General features: G+C 38.6%; 2 protein-coding genes across 4 annotated transcripts in view; one reads left to right on the forward strand and one right to left on the reverse strand.

Annotated features, from left to right (window-relative positions):
• Nucleotides 1-24,375, reverse strand: part of DEFB115 (defensin beta 115) — a 218,068-nt gene that overhangs the window by 112,482 nt on the left and 81,211 nt on the right. The window lies entirely within an intron of this gene.
• On the forward strand, nt 14,714-16,440 carry DEFB127 (defensin beta 127). Its single transcript, XM_055266763.2, has 2 exons — nt 14,714-14,836; nt 16,081-16,440. The coding sequence occupies exons 1-2, from the start codon at nt 14,788-14,790 to the stop codon at nt 16,323-16,325; spliced, it is 294 nt and encodes a 97-aa protein (XP_055122738.1). The 5' UTR covers nt 14,714-14,787; the 3' UTR covers nt 16,326-16,440.

The following is a 24,375-nucleotide window of genomic DNA, read 5'->3' on the forward strand; positions in this document are numbered from 1 at the left end:
GCATTGTCTCACTGGGGAAGCGCAAGGGGTCAGGGAGTTCCCTTTCCTAATCAAAGAAAGGGTTGACAGACAGCACCTGGAAAATCGGGTCACTCCCACCCTAATACTGCACTTTTCCAACAGGCTTGGAAAACGGCACACCAGGAGATTGTGTCCCGCACCTGGCTCGGAGGGTCCTACGCCCACAGAGTCTTGGTGATTGCTAGCACAGCAGCCTGAGATCAAACTGCAAGGCGGCAGCAAGGCTGGGGGGAGGGGTGCCTGCCATTGCCCAGGCTTGCTTAGGTAAACAAAGCAGCCAGGAAGCTCGAACTGGGTGGAGCCCACCACAGCTCAAGAAGGCCTGCCTGCCTCTGTAGCTCCACCTCTGGGAGCAGGGCACAGACAAACAAAAACTCAGCAGGAACCTCTGCAGACTTTAATGTCCCTGTCTGACAGCTTTGAAGAGAGTAGTGGTTCTCCCAGCACGCAGCTGGAGATCTGAGAACAGGCAGACTGCCTCCTACAGTGGGTCTCTGACACCCAAGCAGCCTAACTGGGAGGCACCCCCCAGTAGGGACAGACTGACACCTCACTCGGCCGGGTGCTCCTCTGAGACAAAACTTCCAGAGGAACGATCAGACAGCTGAATTTGCGGTTCACGAAAATCTGCTGTTCTGCAGCCACCGCTGCTGACACCCAGCCAAACAGGGTCTGGAGTGGACCTCTAGCAAACTCCAACAGACATGCAGCTGAGGGTCCTGTCTGTTAGAAGGAAAACTAGCAAACAGAAAGGACACCCAGACCAAAAACCCATCTGTACATCACCATCATCAAAGACCAAAAGTAGAAAAAACTACAAAGATTGGGAGAAAACAGAGCAGAAAAACTGGAAACTCTAAAAAGCCAAGCGCCTCTCCTCCTCCAAAGGAACGCAGTTCCTCACCAGCAATGTAACAAAGCTGGATGGAGAATGACTTTGACGAGTTGAGAGAAGAAGGCTTCAGACGATCAAACTACTCCGAGCTACAGGAGGAAATTCAAACCAATGGCAAAGAAGTTAGAAACTTTGAAAAAAAATTAGATGAATGTATAACTAAAATGACCAATGCAGAGAAGCAAAGGAGTTGATGGACCTTTAAGCAAAGGAGTTGATGGAGCTGAAAGACAAATTTCGAGAACTACGTGAAGAATACAGAAGCTTCAGTAGCCGATGCGATCAAATGGAAGAAAGGGTATCAGTCATGGAAGATGAAATGAATGAAATGAAGCGAGAAGGGAAGTTTAGAGAAAAAAGAATAAAAAGAAACGAATAAAGCCTCCAAGAAATATGGGACTATGTGAAAAGACCAAACCTGCATCTGATTGGTGTACCTGAAAGTGACGGGCAGAATGGAACCAAGTTGGAAAACACTCTGCAAGATATTATCCAGGAGAACTTCCCCAATCTAGCAAGGCAGGCCAACATTCAGATTCAGGAAATACAGAGAACACCACAAAGATACTCCTTGAGAAGAGCAACCCCAAGACACATAATTGTCAGATTCACCAAAGTTGAAATGAAGGAAAAAATGTTAAGGGTGGCCAGAGAGAAAGGTCAGGTTACCCACAAAGGGAAGCCCGTCAGACTAACAGCTGATCTCTCAGCAGAAACTCTACAAGCCAGAAGAGACTGGGGGCCAATATTCAACATTCTTAAAGAAAAGAATTTTCAACCCAGAATTTCATATCCAGCCCAACTAAGCTTCATAACTGAAGGAGAAATAAAATACTTTACAGACAAGCAAATGCTGAGAGATTTTGCCACCACCAGGCCTGCCCTAAAAGAGCTCCTGAAGGAAGCACTAAACATGGAAAGGAACAACTGGTACCAGCCACTGCAAAAACATGCCAAATTGTAAAGACCATCGAGGCTAGGAAGAAACTGCACCAACTAACGAGCAAAATAACCAGCTAACATCATAATGACAGGATCAAATTCACACATAACAATATTAACTTTAAATGTAAACCGGCTAAATGCTCCAATTAAAAGACACAGACTGGCAAATTGGATAAGGAGTCAAGACCCATCAGTGTGCTGTATTCAGGAAACCCATCTTACGTGCAGAGACACACATAGACTCAAAATAAAGGGATGGAGGAAGATCTACCAAGCAAATGGAAAACAAAAAAAGGCAGGGGTTGCAATCCTAGTCTCTGATAAAATAGACTTTAAACCAACAAAGATCAAAAGAGACAAAGAAGGCCATTACATAATGGTAAAGGGATCAATTCAACAAGAAGAGCTAACTACTCTAAATATATATGCACCCAATACAGGAGTACCCAGATTCATAAAGCAAGTCCTGAGTGACCTACAAAGAGACTTAGACTCCCACACAATAATAACGGGAGATTTTAACACCCCACTGTCAATATTAGACAGATCAATGAGACAGAAAGTTAAAAAGGATACCCAGGAATTGAACGCAGCTCTGCACCAAGCAGAGCTAATAGACATCTACAGAACTCTCCACCCCAAATCAACAGAATATACATTTTTTTTCAGCACCACACCACACCTATTCCAAAATTGACCACATAGTTGGAAGTAAAGCTCTCCTCAGCAAATGTAAAAGAACAGAAATTATAACAAACTGTCTCTCAGACCACAGTGCAATCAAACTAGAACTCAGGATTAAGAAACTCACTCAAAACCATTCAACTACATGGAAACTGAACAACCTGCTCCTGAATGACTACTGGGTACATAACTAAATGAAGGCAGAAATAAAGATGTTCTTTGAAACCAATGAGAACAAAGATACAACATACCAGAATCTCTGGGACACATTCAAAGCAGTGTGTAGAGGGAAATTTATAGCACTAAATGCCCACAAGAGAAAGCAGGAAAGATCCAAAATTGACACCCTAACATCACAATTAAAAGAACTAGAAAAGCAAGAGCAAACACATTCAAAAGCTAGCAGAAGGCAAGAAATAACTAAAATCAGAGCAGAACTGAAGGAAATAGAGACACAAAAAATGCTTCAAAAAATTAATGAATCTAGGAGCTGGTTTTTGAAAAGATCAACAAAATTGATAGGCTGCTAGCAAGACTAATAAAGAAGAAAAGAGAGAAGAATCAAATAGACGCAATAAAAAACGAAAAAGGGGATATCACCACCGATCCCACAGAAATACAATCTACCATCAGAGAATACTACAAACACCTCTATGCAAATAAACTAGAAAATCTAGAAGAAATGGATAAATTTCTCGACAAATACACCCTCCCAAGACTCCAGGAAGAAGTTGAATCTCTGAATAGACCAATAACAGGTTCTGAAATTGTGGCAATAATCAATAGCTTACCAACAAAAGAGTCCAGGACCTGATGGATTCACAGCTGAATTCTACCAGAGGTACAAGGAGGAACTGGTACCATTCTTTCTGAAACTATTCCAATCAACAGAAAAAGAGGGAATCCTCCCTAACACATTTTATGAGGCCAGCATCATCCTGATACCAAAGCCTGGCAGAGACACAACCAAAAAAGAGAATTTCAGACCAATATCCTTGATGAACATTGATGCAAAAATCCTCAATAAAATACTGGCAAACCAAATCCAGCAGCACATCAAAAAGCTTATACACCATGATCAAGTAGGCTTCATCCCTGGGATGCAAGGCTGGTTCAACATACACAAATCAATAAATGTAATGCAGCATATAAACAGAACCAAAGACAAAAACCACATGATTATCTCAATAGATGCAGAAAAGGCCTTTGACAAAATTCAACAACGCTTCATGCTAAAAACTCTCAATAAATTAGGTATTGATGGGATGTATCTCAAAATAATGTGTTATCTATGACAAACCCACAGCCAGTATCATACTGAATGGGCAAAAACTGGAAGCATTCCCTTTGAAAACTGGCACAAGACAGGGATGCCCTCTCTCACCACTCCTATTCAACATAGTGTTGGAAGTTCTGGCCAGGGCAATTGGGCAGGAGAAGGAAATAAAGGATATTCAATTAGGAAAAGAGGAAGTCAAATTGTCCCTGTTTGCAGATGACATGATTGTATATCTAGAAAACCCCATTGTCTCAGCCCAAAATCTCCTTAAGCTGATAAGCAACTTCAGCAAAGTCTCAGGATACAAAATCAATTTACAAAAATCACAAGCATTCTTATACACCAATAACAGACAGAGAGCCAAATCATGAGTGAACTCCCATTCACAATTGCTTCAAAGAGAATAAAATACCTAGGAATCCAACTTACAAGGGACATGAAGGACCTCTTCAAGGAGAACTACAAACCACTGCTCAATGAAATAAAAGAGGATACAAACAAATGGAAGAACATTCCATGCTCATGGGTTGGAAGAATCAATATCGTGAAAATGGCCATACTGCCCAAGGTAATTTATAGATTCAATGCCATCCCCATCAAGCTACCAATGACTTTCTTCACAGAATTGGAAAAAACTACTTTAAAGTTCATATGGAACCAAAAAAGAGCCCGCATCGCCAAGTCAATCCTAAGCCAAAAGAACAAAGCTGGAGGCATCACGCTACCTGACTTCAAACTATACTACAAGTCTACAGTAACCAAAACAGCATGGTACTGGTACCAAAACAGAGACATAGATCAATGGAACAGAACAGAGCCCTCAGAAATAATGCCGCATATCTACAACTATCTGATCTTTGACAAACCTGACAAAAACAAGCAATGGGATAAGGATTCCCTATTCAATAAATGGTGCTGGGAAAACTGGCTAGCCATATGTAGAAAGCTGAAACTGGATCCCTTCCTTACACCTTATACAAAAATTAATTCAAGATGGATTAAAGACTTACACATTAGACCTAAAACCATAAAAACCCTAGAAGAAAACCTAGGCAATACCATTCAGGACATAGGTATGGGCAAGGACTTCATGTCTAAAACACCAAAAGCAATGGCAACAAAAGCCAAAATTGACAAATGGGATCTAATTAAACTAAAGAGCTTCTGCACAGCAAAAGAAACTACCATCAGAGTGAACAGGCAACCTACAAAATGGGAGAAAATTTTTACAACCTAGCCATCTGACAAAGGGCTAATATCCAGAATCTGCAATGAACTCAAACAAATTTACAAGAAAAAAACAACCCCATCAAAAAGTGGGTGAAGGACATGAACAGACACTTCTCAAAAGAAGACATTTATGCAGCCAAAAAACATGAAAAAATGCTCATCATCACTGGCCATCAGAGAAATGCAAATCAAAACCACAATGAGATACCATCTCACACCAGTTAGAATGGCCATCATTAAAAAGTCAGGAAACAACAGGTGCTGGAGAGCATGTGGAGAAATAGGAACACTTTTACACTGTTGGTGGGACTGTAAACTAGTTCAAACATTGTGGAAGTCAGTGTGGCGATTCCTCAGGGATCTAGAACTAGAAATACCATTTGACCCAGCCATCCCATTGCTGGGTATATACCCAAAGGATTATAAATCATGCTGCTATAAAGACACATGCACACGTATGTTTATTGCGGCACTATTCACAATAGCAAAGACTTGGAACCAACCCAAATGTCCAACAACGATAGACTGGATTAAGAAAATGTGGCACATATACACCATGGAATACTATGCAGCCATAAAAAATGATGAGTTCATGTCCTTTGTAGGGACATGGATGAAACTGGAAACCATCATTCTCAGTAAACTATCACAAGGACAAAAAACCAAACACCGCATGTTCTCACTCACAGGTGGGAATTGAACAATGAGAACACATAGTCACAGGAAGGGGAACATCACACTCCGGGGACTGTTGTGGGGTGGGGGGAGGGGGGAGGGACAGCATTAGGAGATATACCTAATGCTAAAGGACGAGTTAATGGGTGCAGCACACCAACGTGGCACATGGATACATATGCAACAAACCTGCACATTGTGCACATGTACCCTAAAACTTAAAGTATAATAATAATAAAAAAACAAAAATAAAATAAAATATGTGAATTCTGAGTTTCAGGGAGAAAGAGGATCTTGCACAAGAACAACCATATTTGGAAGGCAATTTTACCTGTTCTCAAGGCCACATCTCTACCCCATCTCATGCTAATCCTGATGATATCCTCAAAGCTGACTTCTACTCGTATTACATAGCTGTGTAAACCAAGCACGTGCATGTCTGTGTGTATTCAGACTCTAGTGTTTTGAATAAATTTTTGCCTTAAATAAATTAAACAAGATTTAGATTTCACCAGTCACTGATACTCGATCCCAATTGGATATTCATTCAAAAGTCTGACTTCTCTCCTGAGGTGAGAGTAAGATTCCTGGGCACTTTTTCATAATACTTACCTTAACCTAGCTAAACACAATGGACACTCTTTTCTTTGAGATGTCAGTGGAAATTAAGAGGAGAGTCTGAACTCTTACCTCCCACATAGGGCTTGCAGACAGGTGAAGATGGCGCTCCTCCCCTCTGTTGGTAATGGAGACCTAGAAGAAAGGCTGGGCATCCAACTCCCATGCAGTCATGTGAAGCAGCCGAGAGCAACATTCCCCTCCACTGCCTGTGCAGTGGCAGTAGAGACCTAGCTGGGAGTCAGATCTCCCATCCCTCAACCAGTGGTAGCGATTGGCCTGGGGAGGAATCCCTTCCCTGCTGGTGCCATGTCAGTAAAAACTGAGGGGAGACTGAAATTGCCCTTCCTTCCAATAGTATAAAAGGCCTGAGGTAGACTTCCCTTCCCAGCCAGTTCATTATCATTGAAGACCAAGGGGTGGTCTCAACTTCAATCCCTAGGGGGCCGTGGCTGGCATCAATCCTCCTTCCAGTCAGTGAGGATACAGGATAGGAGGGTGCTGGAAAATAGGTGTCTTTAAAACTGAATAATGTTGTTTTTAACCACAATTTAAAAAACTGAATAAGAAGACATGGCAGACCCCTGAAACTAGATAACTACACACAGAACTAACCAGAATTAACATGCAAAAGGTTTGAGAATAGAACTGCAGTGGGGAATACCACCTAGATTTTTAAAATAACAACTTGTATATATTTAAGGTATATATGCAACATGATGTTTTGATATACATAGACATAGTAAAATGATTGCTATAATCAAATTAGCATATCCATCTCTTCACATAGTCATCTTTTTTGAGGAGACAGCACCTGAAATCCATCTTCTTAGCAAATTTCTAGTATACAACACCATATTATTAACTAGAGTCCCCATACTGCCCTTTAGCTCTCTAGACTTTACCCTACACAACTTCAACTTTGTACCCTTCGACGAGCATCTCCCCATTTCCTCCACCCCCTGCCCCACCCCGATAATCACTGGTCTACACTCTTCTATGTATTTGAATTTTAAAATTCCACGTATAAGTGAGATCATGCTGAACTTTTTTTCTGTGTCTGTCTTATTTCACTTAGCGTGATGTCCTCTGGGTTCATCCATGTTGTTCTGAATGGCAAGATCTCCTATGTCAAGGCTGAATAATATGCCACTGTGTATATATACAATTTATTTAGTGTATTCATCTATCGATGTTGATAGATGATAATGTCTTCATCTATCAGCTTAGGTTGATTTCATATCTTGGCTATTGTGAATAATGCTGAGCACAGATATCTCTACATGGTGCCTATTTCATTTCTTTTTGGTATATACCAAGACGAGGGATTGATGGCTCATATATACTAGTTCTGTTTTTATTTTTTGAGAAGCCTCCATACTGTTATACATAATTGTTGTACTAATTTATATTTCCACCAACAGTGCGCAAAAGTTCCCTTTACATTCTCACCGATACTTGTGATGTCTTGTCTTTGTGATAATAGTCATCCTAACAAGTGTGAAGTGATTTCTCATTGTGCTTTTGATTTGCATTTCCCTGATGATTAGTGATGTTAAGCACCTTTCTGTACACTTGTTAGTCACTTTTATGTCTTCTTCAGTAATATTTCTGTTCATGTCTTTGCCCGATTTTCAAGTGGGCTGTTTGTTTTTTGCTACTGAGTTGTGTATGTTTCTTACATGTTTTTTATATTAACCTTATGTGATATATGGTGGGCAAGTATTTTCCTCCCATCCCTTAAACTGCCTTCTCACTCTGTTGACTGTTTCCTTTGCTGTGCAGCAAACGATCTTCAATGATAATACCAAGAATATGCAATACAGAAATGATAGTCACTTCAACAGATGGTGTTGGGAAAACTGGATTTCCACAGGCAGAACAAATGAAATGGATCCTTATCTTACACCCCCCTCCCCCCCGCCCCCACACACACACACACACTCAAAATGGATTTAAAGATTTAAATGTGAGCCTGGCAAACTTAAAACTCCTAAAATAAAACAGAAGGGAATATCTTTATGACTTTGGTCTAGGCAACAGCTGCTTGAATATGACATCAAAACCACAAGCAACAAAAGCAAAAATATATTAGTGGGACTATGGATACATTTGAAACAAACTACAAACTAGTAAAATCTCAGCAAAGAAATAGAAGATACAGGCCAGGCGCAGTGGCTCATGCCTGTAATCCCATCACTTTGGGAGGCCGAAGCGGGCGGATCACGAGGTCAGGAGATCGAGATCATCCTGGCTAACACAGTGAAACCCCGTCTCTACTAAAAAAAAAAATACAAAAAATTAGCGGGGCATGGTGACAGGTGCCTGTAGTCCCAGCTGCTCAGGAGGTTGAGGCAGGAGGATGGCGTGAAGCTGGGAGGTGGAGGTTACAGTGAGCCAAGATCATGCCACTGCACTCCAGCCTGGGTGACAGAGCAAGACTCCATCTCAAAAAAAAAAAAAAGAAAAAAAGAAAAAGAAGATATGAAAATAATCAAATGGAAATTATAAATTTATAAAATGTAATCAAAGTAAAAAAGAAAAAGTCACTGTATAGGCTCAATAGTAGGTGGAACATGACAGAGGAAAAAAGACAGATCTATAGAATTACCCAACCTAAAAACAGAGAAAAATAGACTGAAAAAAATGAACAGAGCCACAGATACCTGTGGGACATAAAAAGATCTAATGTTCACCTCATCAGGGTCCTAAAGGAGAGGGAGAGTGCAGAACTGAAAAAAACATTTGAAGGAATAATGCCTGAAAAATATCCCAAGTGTGGCAGAATACATAAATCTGTAATTCAAGATCTTGAATTAACCCAAAACAAGATAAACCCAAAGAAATCCATGCCAAGATAAAGTATAATCAAACCAAAACTAATAGCTAAAGACAGAAAAAAATCAAGTGAGCATTTAGAAACAATACACTACCCATGGTAAAACAATGGTTTGATTGACGGCATTTGTCATCTGAAACCATGGAAGCAAAAAAGAAATGTCATCATGTTTCAAATGCCGAAATAAAGAACTATCCAATCCAAATCCTATATCTAGCAAAAAAAAAAAAAAAAGTTCTCTAGGAATAAACAGGGAAAGAAAAACATTCTCAAACAAGAAACAAGGGAATTTGTCACTAGCAGCCCTACCCTAAAAATATAGTCAAAGAAAGTTCTCTAAACCGAAATGATAACAGGGGGCTTGGAACTTCAGAAAAGAAGAAGACGAAGTCAATAGAATGGGTAAAATGGGAGATGAATATAATAGACTGCTTTTTTTTTTTTTTAATTTTGCTTTCTTTTCTTGAGATAGTGTCTGGCTCTGTCGGTCGGACAGGAGTGCAGTGGTACAATCTCAGCTCAGTGCAGCCTCGACCTCCTGGGCTCAAAGGATCTTCCCTCCTGAGCCCAGTGAGTAGCTGAAACCACAGGAGCCGGCTAATTTTTATATTTTTTTGTAGAGACAGGGTTTCACTGGGTTGCCCAGGCTGGCCTCGAACTCTTGGACTCAAGCAATCTGCTGCCTCGGCCTCCCAAAGTGAGACTATCTTTTTTTTAGAGAATTTTGAAATCATGTTTGGTAAATTGAAGCAAAAATTGTAACATTATCTGATGTGGTTCTAAATAGATGTAGAGGAAGTACTTAAGACATTATAAGCTGGGTAAGGCAAAGAAATTTGAAGTGAGGTACGTTTTCTATACTTCAGTCAAACTTGTAAAACGTTGACACCGTAGACTGTGATAAGTTATGTACAGCAACCACTAAAAAAATAAATAAATACAATAAGAAATTATAGCTAAATTATAGTGGAATTCTAAGGAACAAATAGAAAACAAAACATAAAATGGTAACTTAATCCCTAACATGTATCAAAAAGATACACCATCCAAATATTAATCATAAGAAAGTAGGAATGGCTATACTAACATCAGTTAAAGCAGACTTCAGAGCAAAACAAATTATCAAGGACAGAGAGGGAAATTATATAATGCCAAAAGGGTCAATCAACCAAGAAGACATAGCCCTGATTGTCTACAAACTGAAAACCAGAGTTTCAAAATACATGAAGCAAAAACTGATAAAACTAAGAGGAGAAATAAATTTACAATATCAGGCCAGGCGTGGTGACTCACCCCTGTAATTCCAGCACTTTGGGAGGCTGAGGCAGGCAAATCGCTTGAGCTTGGGAGTTTGAGACCACCTGAGGCAACATAGTGAGATGCCCCCATCTCTACAAAAGATACAAAAACTAAGGTGTGGTGGCCCACGCCTGTTGTCCCAGCTACTCAGGAGGCTGACGTGGAAGGCTTGAGCCTGGGACATCGAGGCTGCCGGGAGCTGTGCACTCCAGCCTGGGTGACAGAGCGAGACCCCGTCTCAAAAAGAAAAAAAAAACACCTGTAATCCTAGCACTTTGGTAGGCCGAGGCGGGCAGATCACGAGGTCAGGAGATCAAGACCATCCTGGCTAACACGGTGAAACCCCATCTCTACTAAAAATACAAAAAATTAGCCAGGTGTGCTGGCATGCGCCTGTAATCCCAGCTACTCGGGAGGCTGAGGCAGGAGAATCGCTTGAAAACAGAAGGCGGAGATTGCAGTGAGCAGAGATCGGGCCACTGCACTTCAGCCTGGGTGACAGAGCAAGACTCCGTCTCAAAAAAAGCAAACAAACAAAAAAAATTACAATATTAACCTCAACAGTTGATAGATAAGACAACTAGACATAAAATCCACAAGGGTGTAGAAGAATTTAAAAATACCATAAAGCAACAGAATCTAATAGACATTTATAAAACATTTCATCCAACAACAATGGAATACACTCCTTGGTGTTTATGCTGAGGAAATAAAAGTGTTTTTCTCCACAACCCCTGGGCAGGAATATTAATGGTAGTGCTATTTATAATAGCCCCAAAGTGTAAACAACCACAATGTCATTCAACAGGTGAATGACTAACATAGAATGGTACATCCATACAATGGAATACTTCTCAGCAGTAAAAAAAATGAATTATTGATATATGCAACAGCTTATATAGATTATAAGAGCATTATGCTGAGTGAGGAAAAAAGACAATCTCAAAGGGTCACATAGTATGTGACTATATTTATATAACATTCTCTAAAAATTATGAAATGTAGAACAAATTGGTGCTTGCCAGGGGTTATGAATAGTCAGGAGAGGGAGGTAAATATGCCAATAAGACAGTAAGAGAGGGAGATCTTTTCATAATGAATAATTCTGTATTTTGGTTTGTTGATGGTTGAATGAATCTAAGGATCTGATAATCTAGTATTCATAGTACAGTAGTGAATTTTCAGCCTCTAGAGAAGTGCTCTCCAATAGAAGTATCTAAAAAGATGGAAATGTTCTAAATCTGCGCTATACAGTATGTTCGCCACTGGTCATGTGGTTGTAAAGCACTTGATATGTGCTCTATAATATTTTGAGCAAGTTTCTTATGTTTTCTCTGCCTTCGAGTTTCTCATTTGTAAAATGGAGATAATAATATCTACCTCAAAGTGTTGCTGTAAAGATAAATGAGTTTATGTATGTAGGACACCTACAGGAGTGCCAGCACATAGAAAGTGCCATACAAGGGTTAGCCATTTGTTACTGTCATTGTTGTGTTTTGTTCTCCTAATGTCTGGACCTTCTAATGATTCAGACTCATGGGACCATACTTCATTCTGTTTTTATAATTTTAACCTGTAAGATTCTAATTTTAATTGGAATTTCATATTTAGGAATTATTGGGTGCCTTGGATGTATGAAGAAAAGATTCACATCTGCTTCCACTAAACAACTAGCTGAATTAACAACTGAGATTTCTTATAATTAAATTCTTTACTTGATTTTTCTAATCCACATAAATAGCTTGAACTTAGGCTGAAACCCATGAGAATTTGTGGCTACAGTTCACAGGGTTCATATTTCCCTTCTCCATCCAGAGCCAAGGTTAATGCTGACAAAATACAATCTAATACAGATTAATTTGTGTGTTTGTGTGTATATACACTCATGTGTCAGAGAGAGAGAGATTTCATTCTTCCTTAGGCTGAGATTGTCGCCTTTGAATCTCAAGTTTATATAAGGGTATCAATTATATGTCTTCCCTAGGACTAGATCTTAGCTTTATACATCTCACATAGCCATCAAAATAATGTTCAACTTACCCTTCAGGGTTTGCAATCTTAGTTTTTGGCCTGTGCAGATTCCTTTCCTTTTTGATGGTTTCTCAATGTAGTAATTTCCTTTTTACATTTACCCAACTTTTTTGGTTATTTTCGCCAGATACATTTTTCGATATATCTATTCTGCTATATTCTATTAATAACAGTCCACTATATACGTGTCTTGTCTAATATTGCTGAAATCTTTTTTAAATCCAATAATGAATCTCTGTCATCTAATCAGTGAGTTTAAGCCATGTGAATGTATTATAACTGCTGATCTATTAGGACTTTTTTCACTTGATCTTAGCCAAAAGGCCGAGAAGCGATATTATTAGGACTTTTTTCTGCCCTCCAGTTGTGACTTATCTATTCCTAATTTTTTCTAGTTTCTGTTGGACAAATCACATTTTCTTCTGCTAATATGAATATTATAATTTTATTTTTATTTCTTTATTAGAAATTTGTCCTTGCTCTTAGGACTCATTCCTATCCTTATGTTTATTATTACTAATTTAACATCCAGCTTCAGAAATACAACTTTAATAGGAAGGCTTTTTGTATTTCTCCTGACTGCTCAGACTTAGGGTCTTTATTTGATGCTCCACCACCAAGTCACCTATAAGGAAAGTTTGTATTCACAGGAAGACTATAAATAATAAAACCAATCCCTTGACTAGGACTTAAACCATGTAAAAGCTGGTGGCAAAAGTAAAGGGAGGTGATCCTTGAGACCTCCGAGGTAACTGCTCTTAAATTTACATTTGCCTCTAAAAAGGATTTCTTATATGTCAACATCTCTCAGTGTAAACATATTCTTGTGTAAAACCACTATGTGACCTGAATAATGGCCATAGGGCTCATCTAAGCCAACTGACTTATTTATTTAATGCATCTCAGTGGTTAACAGGGTTGAAATTTTTTGAAAACTGCAATCAATGATCAAAGAATGATCTAGGTAAACATCGATTCCTTGTGGCAACATTTTAATATTTTCAAAGACAAGGTACAACTGGTAGAAAAAAAATACCCTCATGCATCTTTTTCTTCTAATTGTGGTAAAATATATGACATAATATTGGCCATTTTAGCCATTTTTCCTTTTATTTTTAGTTGACACATAATTGTACATATTTATAGGATACAAAGTGATATTTCAATACATGTATATAACATGTAATGATCAAACCAGGGTAATTAGCATATCTGTCACCTCAAACATTTATCATTTGTATTGAGAACATTCAAAATCCTCTCTTCTAGCCTTGTAAAAGTATACAATAAATTGTAGTTAACAATATTCACCTTACAGTGCTGCAACACCAGAAGTCATTCCTCCTATCTGTAATTTTGCATCCATTAGCCAATCTCTCTCCATCCTCCCCTCTCCCTAATCATTACCAGCCTCTAATATTAATATCTGCAACACTACTCTCTACTTCCATGTGCTCAACTTTTTTAGCTCCCATATACAAATAGGAACATGTGGTAATCTTTCTGTGCCTGACATTTCACATAACATAATGTCCTCCAGGCTATCCATGCTGTTGCAAAGGACAGAATTTCATTATTTTTATGGGTGAATAGTATTCCATTGTGTATATATATATATATATTCCATTGTGTGTATATGTATGTATAGTATTCCATTGTGTGCATATATATGTATATATGTGTGTGTGTGTATATATACATAATATATATTCTTCTGCATATGGAAATCCAGTTTCTCCAGCATGATTTATTGAAAAGGGTATCCTTTCCCCAGGGTATGTTCTTGGTGCTTTTGTAAAGAATCAGGTGACCTCAGATCAGACCCAACTACATCATACCTTCTTTCCAAATGTGCAAGAAACCTACTAGAAATTCTTATTGTTGGAGTTTCGGATTTATGTCCTGGTTTATCTTGCCATATTCATTCTTGGATGTGAGTACATTTTGATCTTGGTCCAGCTGGGCAGAGAGTCAAAGTAGGAAAAGCACAGATTCTTCCCACCAGTCTACAGCCTACAGAGTGGCATTCGGTGCGATGGGATGGAACATGCTGTGTCTCTATTCCATGTGGGGGTAAAGTGGGTGACCTCAAATTTCCTGTATCTGCCTACATGATGCAAAGCTCACAGTTCAGAAGTTTAGGGACACACTTCACATCATCCCATCTGTTCTGGTTCAGTGCATAAGAATCCAAGTCTCTGAGGAAGGTAGCATAGTGTGCAGTTCACTGGACCAAAAGCTTTGGCTGCACCTCTTCTGGAAAGCCTGGCCATGGGGCTCTTCATGATCATTGCAATTCTGCTGTTCCAGAAACCCACAGGTAAACCAAACTAGAGGCTCACTCAAATCAACAATGGGATGGAGTATTTTCAAGAGCCAAAGGGAACTTCATAATCCACACTAAAGGGAAATAGATCCCCTAAAGATGGCTAAAGTTTATCCAACATCATCAGAAATTTCCTCTTTCTGGAGCCTTATTCCATGGTACTATCCTTAAAAAGGAGTACTCACAGAGCTAAAAAGAGGTCATAATTTCTTCTGGGAAGGATGTGTTGTTATAGAAAGGAATGATCCCAATATCTAGGGATACCTTTATGTCTTTGGATACGGTTTTTACTCTGATGCTCAGCTATATTTCCTTTTACTCAAATATATATATATGTGTGTGTGTGTGTGTGTGTATTCTCTATTATACTGCAGTGTGTGAATAGAGGAAAAAGCAAATTTTGGAATTAGGTTTAAGAAACATGCCTTCAATATCTACTAGTTTGTCAACTTTGAGTAAGTAGTGAAGACTCTAGGAGCCTCAGTTTCCTCATCTATGGAGATAATGACACCTGGTTAACAGGGGTTTTATTAAATGATATAACTTCTGTGAAGCTTGGCATATACTAAGAACTCAAAAATTAGTTTCCTTTCCTCTTTCAAAACCAGATATAATATATATAATATATGTGTCCCTTATTATAAGAATAGTAATGGCCTATAATATATGTGTCCCTTATTATAAGAATAGTAATGGCCTATTCCTGGCCCTCTACATTCCTAAGACCCAATAGACAACTACCTTACTGGATAACATGAAAGTCATTCTTGACCCTGATAGTGGGTTTCAACTCAGAAGAATAGTTTGATTCAGACATAAACACATAGTAACAATATATTGTTCTCTGGGCATCAGAGGAGGTGCAGTAGTAAGCAGTGCCCTGGGAGCATTCAGGATGGAGGCAGATTTGCTGAGGTTCCTATGTAAAGCATAGTTCCATAGCCTAGAATCAAGGGTTCATCTCCTTTATTTTCTCAGATAAGATCTTATGTTCTTGGCAGAGTCTATCAGATGTTAAAGGGAGGCCTAAAACCTCACAGGACATAAATATAAGTGATCCAGTTAAATACAAACACTGAGGTTGACCTTGTCGGAAAATCCTCTTCGGAATATATGAGGGTCTACCTTGTGGATACCCCATACCCCTAATTCCTACAAGCCTCCTCTGTGTTCCCCAAAACCAACGTGCCTACGGTCTCAAACACTGATATTGTCCTATTGCTCCTTTCTGTGTATAGTAACCGAACAACTTAAGAAGTGCTGGGCTAACTATGTACAAGGACGTTGCAGGAAAATCTGCAGAGTAAATGAGGTGCGTGAGGCACTATGTGAAGATGGGAGATACTGTTGCCTCAATATCAAGGAACTGGAAGCATGTAAAAAAATTACAAAGCCACCTCGTCCAAAGCCAGCAACACTTGCACTGACTCTTCCTCAAGACTATGTTACAATAATAGAAAATTTCCCAATCCTGAAGACATAGTCTACATAAATCAAATACAATTTCCTATTCACTTGCTTCTCAACCTAGTCTGATAAACTAAGGTGATGAGATCTACATCTTCTTCCTTCTGGTTTCTTGATCCTTAAAATGACCTGCGAGCATATTCTAATAAAGTGCATTTCCAATTTTCTGTCTCATTTTGTTCTTTAACCAGGGATTGAACACTCATTATATACTAGGTAATGAATCGATAAGAACTCAGAACCTCTCCTTGAAAAGGGTATATGACAAGTGCACTAAAAAAAAAAAAAAATCCTATAGTGTGGAAATCTGGAATATGAAACTCAGAAACATTGACATGTAATTTAGGAGAGGGAAAGGTGAAGCAAATATTCAGGGGAAATTCATGAGTAAGTTTAGGAATAAAGCAGTGTCTTGTAATAATAAGCAAGATTTCAATGGATGAGGTTTGCTAGGGAAGGCAATTGAGTGAACAGAATGGCATCAACTAATGGAAAGAAACTGGAAAAGACAGAACATTTCAGGACATACATGCACTTTGGATAAAGAACAAAGCACTCAAAGTTGAACTATGGGGGAAGTCTGATTTCCTAAGCTCCTATGTACCAGCAGTGAGCTGGGAAGATAGAGATAAGTAAGATTCCACTGTTGTGGAGCTCAACACTTCCTCTATAAAGTGGAGGAAGACCTAAGTAAATAACTCCAACACAAAATTTTTTAGGTTTTTGCTTTGTTGTTGTTGTTGTTGTTAATGTGTTCATCTTTTTTGTTACTGGGGCCCTTTGGAGTTTAGGGGAAATGTAAAAGATCTAGGAATTAGTCCAAATTGTAGTGCTTTTGTTGTCTTGATATGCAAGAATAATCATCCATGTACATACTCTGCTGAATTCTTAAAGATGTACCTTCTGAATATGATTAACATGGAAAGTTTCTTCTTCAACTGCATTTCAAAGTCATTTTCTAGTTTTGTTTCTTACATCGTTTCACCATAACAATTACAAGCATTTTAAAGATTTAGTTCATCCACTGTAACATTTATCACTAATGTGTGGCATGTGTTCTCTTAATATCTCTCTTTCTGGTGTTCTAGGGCTGGGATAGGGAGTATGTAAAACAAGCCTAGAATATCTTGTGGTGCCAGAAAGTAAGCAATTGCTTAAAAATCAAAGGATAGGGTCATATTAAAGAGACACAGGAGTCAGTCTAAAAGAGCTTCAAATGACCAAAGCTGCCACAATTTGAGCAATAAAATAAATAAGATAGCATTGGATTATAATACAACATATAATAAATATATCTATGAGTCCATGATGATATGAATAAATAATTGAATAAATTGGCAAATTGGTGAGAACAGATGTGCCATATAGAATAATTCCCAACAATTCATACAGATATTCCCTGCTGAAGAAGATAGAGCTTGACCTCCCTCTCCCTTGAGCATGGGCTGTGTTTAGCAACTTGTTTCCAAAGAGAAGTATGTGGAAAGGAGTTAAAAAATAATTTCACATGGATAAACCTGATAAGGTCATGTTTCAGATTTTATGGAGAAATCATATTGATAACATGAACCTGTGATATGATCTGATGAGAATGGCACTTCACTTCTGTTTTCTTCCTCCCAAAACCCTGCAACCCAAGATAAACAATGAAAAACATCAGAAAAACTCAAACTCAGTGGCATTCTAAACAATATTTGACCAGTATTTCTCAAAACTGTCAAATTTATCAAAAAGGAAGAAATTCTGAGCCACAGTCAAAGACCAGAGAAGGCTAAAGAGACAGGACAACTAAAGGTAATGTGGTATCCTGGATGGACTCTTGGAACAGGAAAAGAACATTAAGGAAAAACTAGTGGTGATAATAGTAATAATAATAAGTGTAGAGTCATTTAGTAGCAATGTATTTAGCTGTGATGGATGCACTGTGGTAATATAAGATGTTAACAATAGCAGAAACTGGGTGAATATTTAGGAGCTCTCTGTATTATCTTTGCAACATTTCTATAAATCTAAAACTATTCTAAAACTGAAAATGTATTTAAATTTTGGAAAACTAACCACAAAATCAATTTGGCACATTCCTTTTCTTCTTATTTACAAAAGAGCTTCTCATTTCTTCACTGAATGTTTGGTAGAATCTAATGTTAAAGTCAACTGGAATGGAACTCTTTACAGGAAGTATTGTTATAGATTAAGTTTATTGCAGGTTAAAAGGCAGTTCAGTTTTCTATGCCTTCTAGTCAACTGTTGTATTTGGCATGTATACTTTTCCCATTTTCTAAGATTTTTATACTTGCTATCCTAAAATTCTTTGTAATATCTTCTGTTTATCTTATTAATGCCTGTAAGATATGTAATGACATCTTCTTTTTCATTTCTGACATCTATTATCTTGTGTTTTCTCTTTTTTCTTGATAAGTCTCACATTCACTTATTAATTTGATTTATCTTTACAGAAAACAAATTTTCTTAATTAATTTTAGTTTAGTTTCCATTTCTTAGACTGTGACTTGCATTGCCCAATTAAAAGTGATTGAAAGTGACAGGTTTACTTTCAAGTGGAAACTTAAGAGCCAGTGTGTCCATGTGCAGTGGCTCACACCTGTAATTCAGCACTTTGGGATGCCGAGGCGGGCAGATCACCTGAGGTCAGGAGTTTGAGACCAGCCTGGCCATGGTGGTGAAACCCTGTCTCTAATAAAAACACAAAAATTAGCCAGGCATGGTGGCGGGTGCCTGTAATCCCAGGTATTTGGGAGGCTGAGGAAGGAGAATCACTTGAATCCGGAAGGCGGAGGTTGCAATGAGCCGAGATCATGCCTCTGCCCTCTAGCCTAGGTGACAGAGCGAGACTCTTTCTCAAAAAAAAAAAAAAAAAAAAAAAAAAAAAAGAGCCAGTGTGCAGTTTAACCGTCTCTCATCTCTCTGTCAAGGTGATTGTGGAAGCACTGTTGCCATAGAGCCTCTGTCAGCCTGAAGCCCTGAGTGACCATGAAAGCGGGGTCATTCTTTTGACCTAAAATAGACATCTAGCACTGCCAGAAATAACCTTTTGGGAAGTTACTCTATGAGAGCTGAGGTTTGTTTTTTATTTTGTTTTATATATATTTTTTAAATCGGGAATAACATAGACCAGGGTGAACAAACTACTGCTGTCAGGCCAAATCTGGCCCATAGCCTGCTTTTGGAAATAAATTTGTATTAGAACACACACACACACACACACACACGCACACACACATACACACACACACAAAGATATCTTCACTAATGTTCTTTTCTTCTTGTTTTTCAAAAACTTTTACATACCATAAAATTCACCTGTTTTAATTGCACAATTTAGCGTCATATTTCTATTTTTTATTTTCGGTATGCTTTTGTTTTTTATAACTTTGTTAGGTGCATGTTTATCTTTATAAAAGAAAAGCCTTCCTTCTTTTCAAATATGAGCATTTAAAGTTATAAGTTTCTCTCTATACACAGCCTGAGCACCATCTCACAAATTTTCAGTATAGAGTATGTTCATTGTTATATTATAAACCATGAGCATATAAATAACATATAGATTATATAAAGACTATGGATACAAAGTTAATCATGCAATTTTCTCAACTAATTATAATCACATATACAGTAACATTACTTTGGTGATATGTAAACCAAAATGTAAACAAAACTTGAAAGCAAACAGAAAACATCATATGCAAAAACTTGTACACACTTGTTCTTCATACAGTTTGTTTTCAAATATGATCTATCTTGTCAAAGGTTTTTTTATGGCTTTAAGGCCGGGCGCGGTGGCTCATGCCTGTAATCCCAGCACTTTGGGAGGCCGAGGCGGGTGGATCACGAGGTCAGGAGATGGAGACCACAGTGAAACCCCGTCTCTACTAAAAATACAAAAAATTAGCTGGGCGCGGTGGCGGGCGCCTGTAGTCCCAGCTACTCGGGAGGCTGAGGCAGGAGAATGGCGTGAACCCGGGAGGTGGAGCTTGCAGTGAGCCGAGATCACGCCACTGCACTCCAGCCTGGGCGACAGCAAGACTCCGTCTCAAAAAAAAAAAAAAGGTTTTTTTATGGCTTTAAACTGACATTTATTTTTCATTTATATTGTCCTCTGTTATGATTCTTCCAGTCCTGAACTTCCTGCATCAGTAATTTTTAAAGATATTTTTGGTTTACAGAAGTTTACCAATTATTACCACAATTTATCATCAATTTCTTAACTCTCACCATCATTTCAAAAGTGAAAGAAATTTCACCACCTAAAAATATGTATGTATGACATATTAGAAGAAAACAGACTTTTAACTAAATGCATTCATGTCTCTTAAAATTTCGTTCTACCATTCTAATTTTTTTCATTTTGTTACAGACCAGTTTAAACTTTGTCAGAACCCCATTAGGGCCCATGTATCCGTTTAACAACAAAATTCTGTAATTCTTAAATTCTCGAATTCATAATTTATATAACCACTGATACCCAATTGGTAGTAGTCTTCTGAGGAATATTTCTATTCCATTATTCCTTGTCTTCTCTAATCACTCTCTGAATCTAAACTTCTCTTTAGCTTTTTTTCCCTATAATTAGATGTTGGAGGTGTTTGCTTACATATCGTCTTTATTAGAATAAATAATATGTATCCCATCCCTAATGATTAGCACTTTGTCAATTTTTATATGTTTATGACAGGTGGACTCACTCTTATTCTAAACTCTGATATTAGTGGTATCCAATGCCCCATTCGGAGACCATCAAATTAAAAATGCACTTATTAGTTCTGGAACTTTCTAGACAATTTCCTTCATCTTTCAAAGATCTGGGACAAACACCACAAACTTTGTCCCATATGAAAGTTCTCTGCCCAAGTAATGAAGCATCTAAAAATGCTAGTAAAGATATTAGGTTTTAATATAACACACCAATAATTATATTTAATATAAATGATCTAAATCAGGGGTCCCCACCTCCCAGGCCATGGACTGGTACAGGTTTGTGGCCTGTTAGGAAATGGGCCACACAGCGGGAGGTGAGCGGCAGTGGGAGTGAGCATTACCACCTGAGCTCTGCCTCCTGTCAGATCAGCTGCGGCATTAGATTCTCATAGGAGTTTGAACCTTATTGTGAACTGCACATGCAAAGCATCTAGGTTGCATGCTCCTTATGAGAATCTAACGCCTGATGATCCAAAGTGGAACAGTTTCATCCCAAAACCATCTTCCCATCCCTGCCAGTTTATGGAAAAATTGACTGCATTAAACCGGTCCCTGGTGCCAAAAAGGCTGGGGACCACTGATCTAAATACACCAATTAAAAGAAGGAGATTGTAAGATTGGATTTTAAAAGACCTGACTCTATACTGACCCCCCAAAAAACTCTCACTTTATTTTTTATTGCATATATTTATGGTGTACAACATGATGTTTTGATATATGTTGTGAAATGGTTACTATAGTCAGGCAAATTAACACATTCATCATCTCACATAGTTTCCCTTTGTGTGTGTGGCAAGAGCACCTAAAATCTACTTTTTTAACAAAAATTCCAAATAAAATATAATATTATCATAGACCTCACGTTGTACATTAGACCTCTAGACTTTTCTAATCTTACATATCTGCAATTTTTTATCCTTTGACCTACATCTCTCCATTTCCTTCCCCTCCAACCACACCCCTGGTAACGACCACATTATTCTCTGTCTACTTGTATTCAACTTTCCTTTTTTTTTTCTTTTAAGATTCCATGTATAAGTGAAATAGTGCAGTATTTTTCTTTCTGTGTCAGTTTATTTCATTTAGCATAATGTTCTTCATGTTCATTCATGCCTTGGCAAATGGCAGGATCTCCTTTTCTAAGAGTAAATAATATTCCATTGTGTGTGTGTGTCAGTTTATCCATTCATCAACAGACAGTTCACTTGTTTCAAAATTTTGACTATTGTGAATAATGCTGCAATAAATATGAAAGTACAGGTATCTCTATGAAGTTAAGTGGTGATTTCATTTCTTTTTTTTTTTTTTTAAAGACAGGTGTCACAGTGTTGCTCTGTAGCCCAGGCTGGAATGCAGTGGTGCAATCATAGCTCACTGTAAACCTCAAACTCCTAGGCTCAAGGAATCCTGCCTCAGTCTCCTGAGTAGCTGGGACTACAGACACACACCATGCTTAGTCAATGTTTTTTAGGTACAGGGTCTTGCTGTGTAGCCCAGGCTGGGCTCAAAGTCCTGACCTCAAGCAATCCTCCTGCCTTGACTTCCCAAATTACTGGGATTACAAGCATGAACCACCTCACTCAGCCTGGTAGTTCTGTTTCTAATTCCTTTAGAAGACTTCATACTGATTCCACAATGGCTACATCTGTCTACATTCCCACCAAGAATGTACAAAGGTTCCCTTTTCTCCACACCCTCATTAACAATTGTTATATCTTGTTTTTTTGGTAATAGTTATACTAACAGGCATGAGGTGATATCTCAGTGAGGTTTTGATTTACATTTCCCTAATGATTAGTGATTTTGAGCACCTTTTCACATACTTCTTGGCCATTGTTTTGTCTTCTTTGGAGAAATGTCTTTTCAAGTCTTTGTCCATTTTTTTAATTGGGTTTTTTTTTTACTGCTATTGAGCTGTATGAGTTCTTTATATATTTTGTATATTAATCCCTTATCAGATATATTTAATATAAAGACAAAGATAAGCTATAAGACTTAATATCTTAAAAAGCTGGAGTGGCTATATTAATATTGAACAAATAGATTTCAAAACAAGAAATACTACCAGAGATAAAGAGGCACAGAAAGAAGTCAATTCACCATGAAAATATAACAATACTAAATGTGCATGCAACTAACAATAGAACTTCATAATAAAAGCTTGTAGAACTAAAAAAGAGAAATAGAGAAATCTTCACCTACAATTGGAGATTTTTAGACTGACATTAGCAAGATGGCAGAATAGGAGGTTCCAGGAGTCCCTCCTCTCAACAGAAAATTCAACTGGCAGATATCCATGACAAGGGCACTTTGGTAAAAATCCCAAAACTTGCAAATAAGCCAAAGACACCCATGTTGACCACAGAACTGAATAAAAACCACATTAGAAGGTGGAAGAGAAAAGGTCTCACTTTGACCATGCCACCCCTCCTCCACTCCCTCGCCCAAGTTGGCACAGCACTATGCAGACAGGATTGCCCTAGGCCCACGGTTTCTCCAGTGGGAAAAGAAAACTAAAGATGAATATTCAGCTTCCTTAGCCATTCCTGGAATATTCTCAGAAAGCCCACTTCAGTCTCACTTCACAGGAAAAGCAGGGGATAACAGTGTGGCTAGACCACCTGGGTTCAGATAGAAAAAAAGAAAAGGGGGCATTGCTCACAGTGACCAGTATGAAGATACTGATGGTAGCTCTGTGTCACTGCCAGCAGAGGTACCAGCCAACAGCATAACCCACCTGCAAAGCCAAGCTGGTCACTCCCAGAAGCACAGTGGAAATTTCCATCTGGCTTGAGTCCCTAGATGGCCAGCCTCCGCAGCCAGCCTCAAATCCCTCCCCAAGGCCCCATGCAGAAATGGAGATACCTGCAACAAAGCATTTCAAACAAAAGAAACAATCGAGACTTGTGCCCCAGGGCATTTAAACAGTAGCTCAGACTCAAAGCCCACTCAAGGAGGGAGATGCCCACCACAGCACCTTTCAGCAAAGCCCAGAGGCTGGACTAGTCACACCCAGAAGTATAAATGGTGGCTCACCTTAGCCTCAAAGCCCACCCCAAGTCTCTGCCTAGGCAAGGGGGCAAACCTCAACCATGATTTCAACAAAGCATAGCAGCTGGTCCCAACTGCCCTGAACAAAACCTATCTAACCTCAGGACCCAACCTGCAGCCCTGCCCGATTTCAGTGGTACTGCCTAGTTTCAGTACCCAAACAGTGGTATTGAAAATACCATGTCTCATGTTAAGCGTTCTTACCATGATTTTAAAAAAGAAAGAAAACCTATACACAGACATTCACAACAACTTTATTCATAATTGCCAGAAATAGAATACAATCTGAATGTCCTTCA

This window comes from Symphalangus syndactylus, chromosome 24 (genome assembly GCF_028878055.3).
Source record: "Symphalangus syndactylus isolate Jambi chromosome 24, NHGRI_mSymSyn1-v2.1_pri, whole genome shotgun sequence".
NCBI classification, from domain to species: Eukaryota; Metazoa; Chordata; class Mammalia; order Primates; family Hylobatidae; genus Symphalangus; species Symphalangus syndactylus.

Excerpts from the sequence above, each read along its gene's own strand:
- DEFB127 (XM_055266763.2), top strand. The coding sequence starts at position 14,788 with ATGGGGCTCTTCATGATCATTGCAATTCTGCTGTTCCAGAAACCCACA. Across the intron at positions 14,837-16,080 it reads GCTGTTCCAGAAACCCACAG|TAACCGAACAACTTAAGAAG; the intron begins GTAAACCAAACT and ends TTCTGTGTATAG.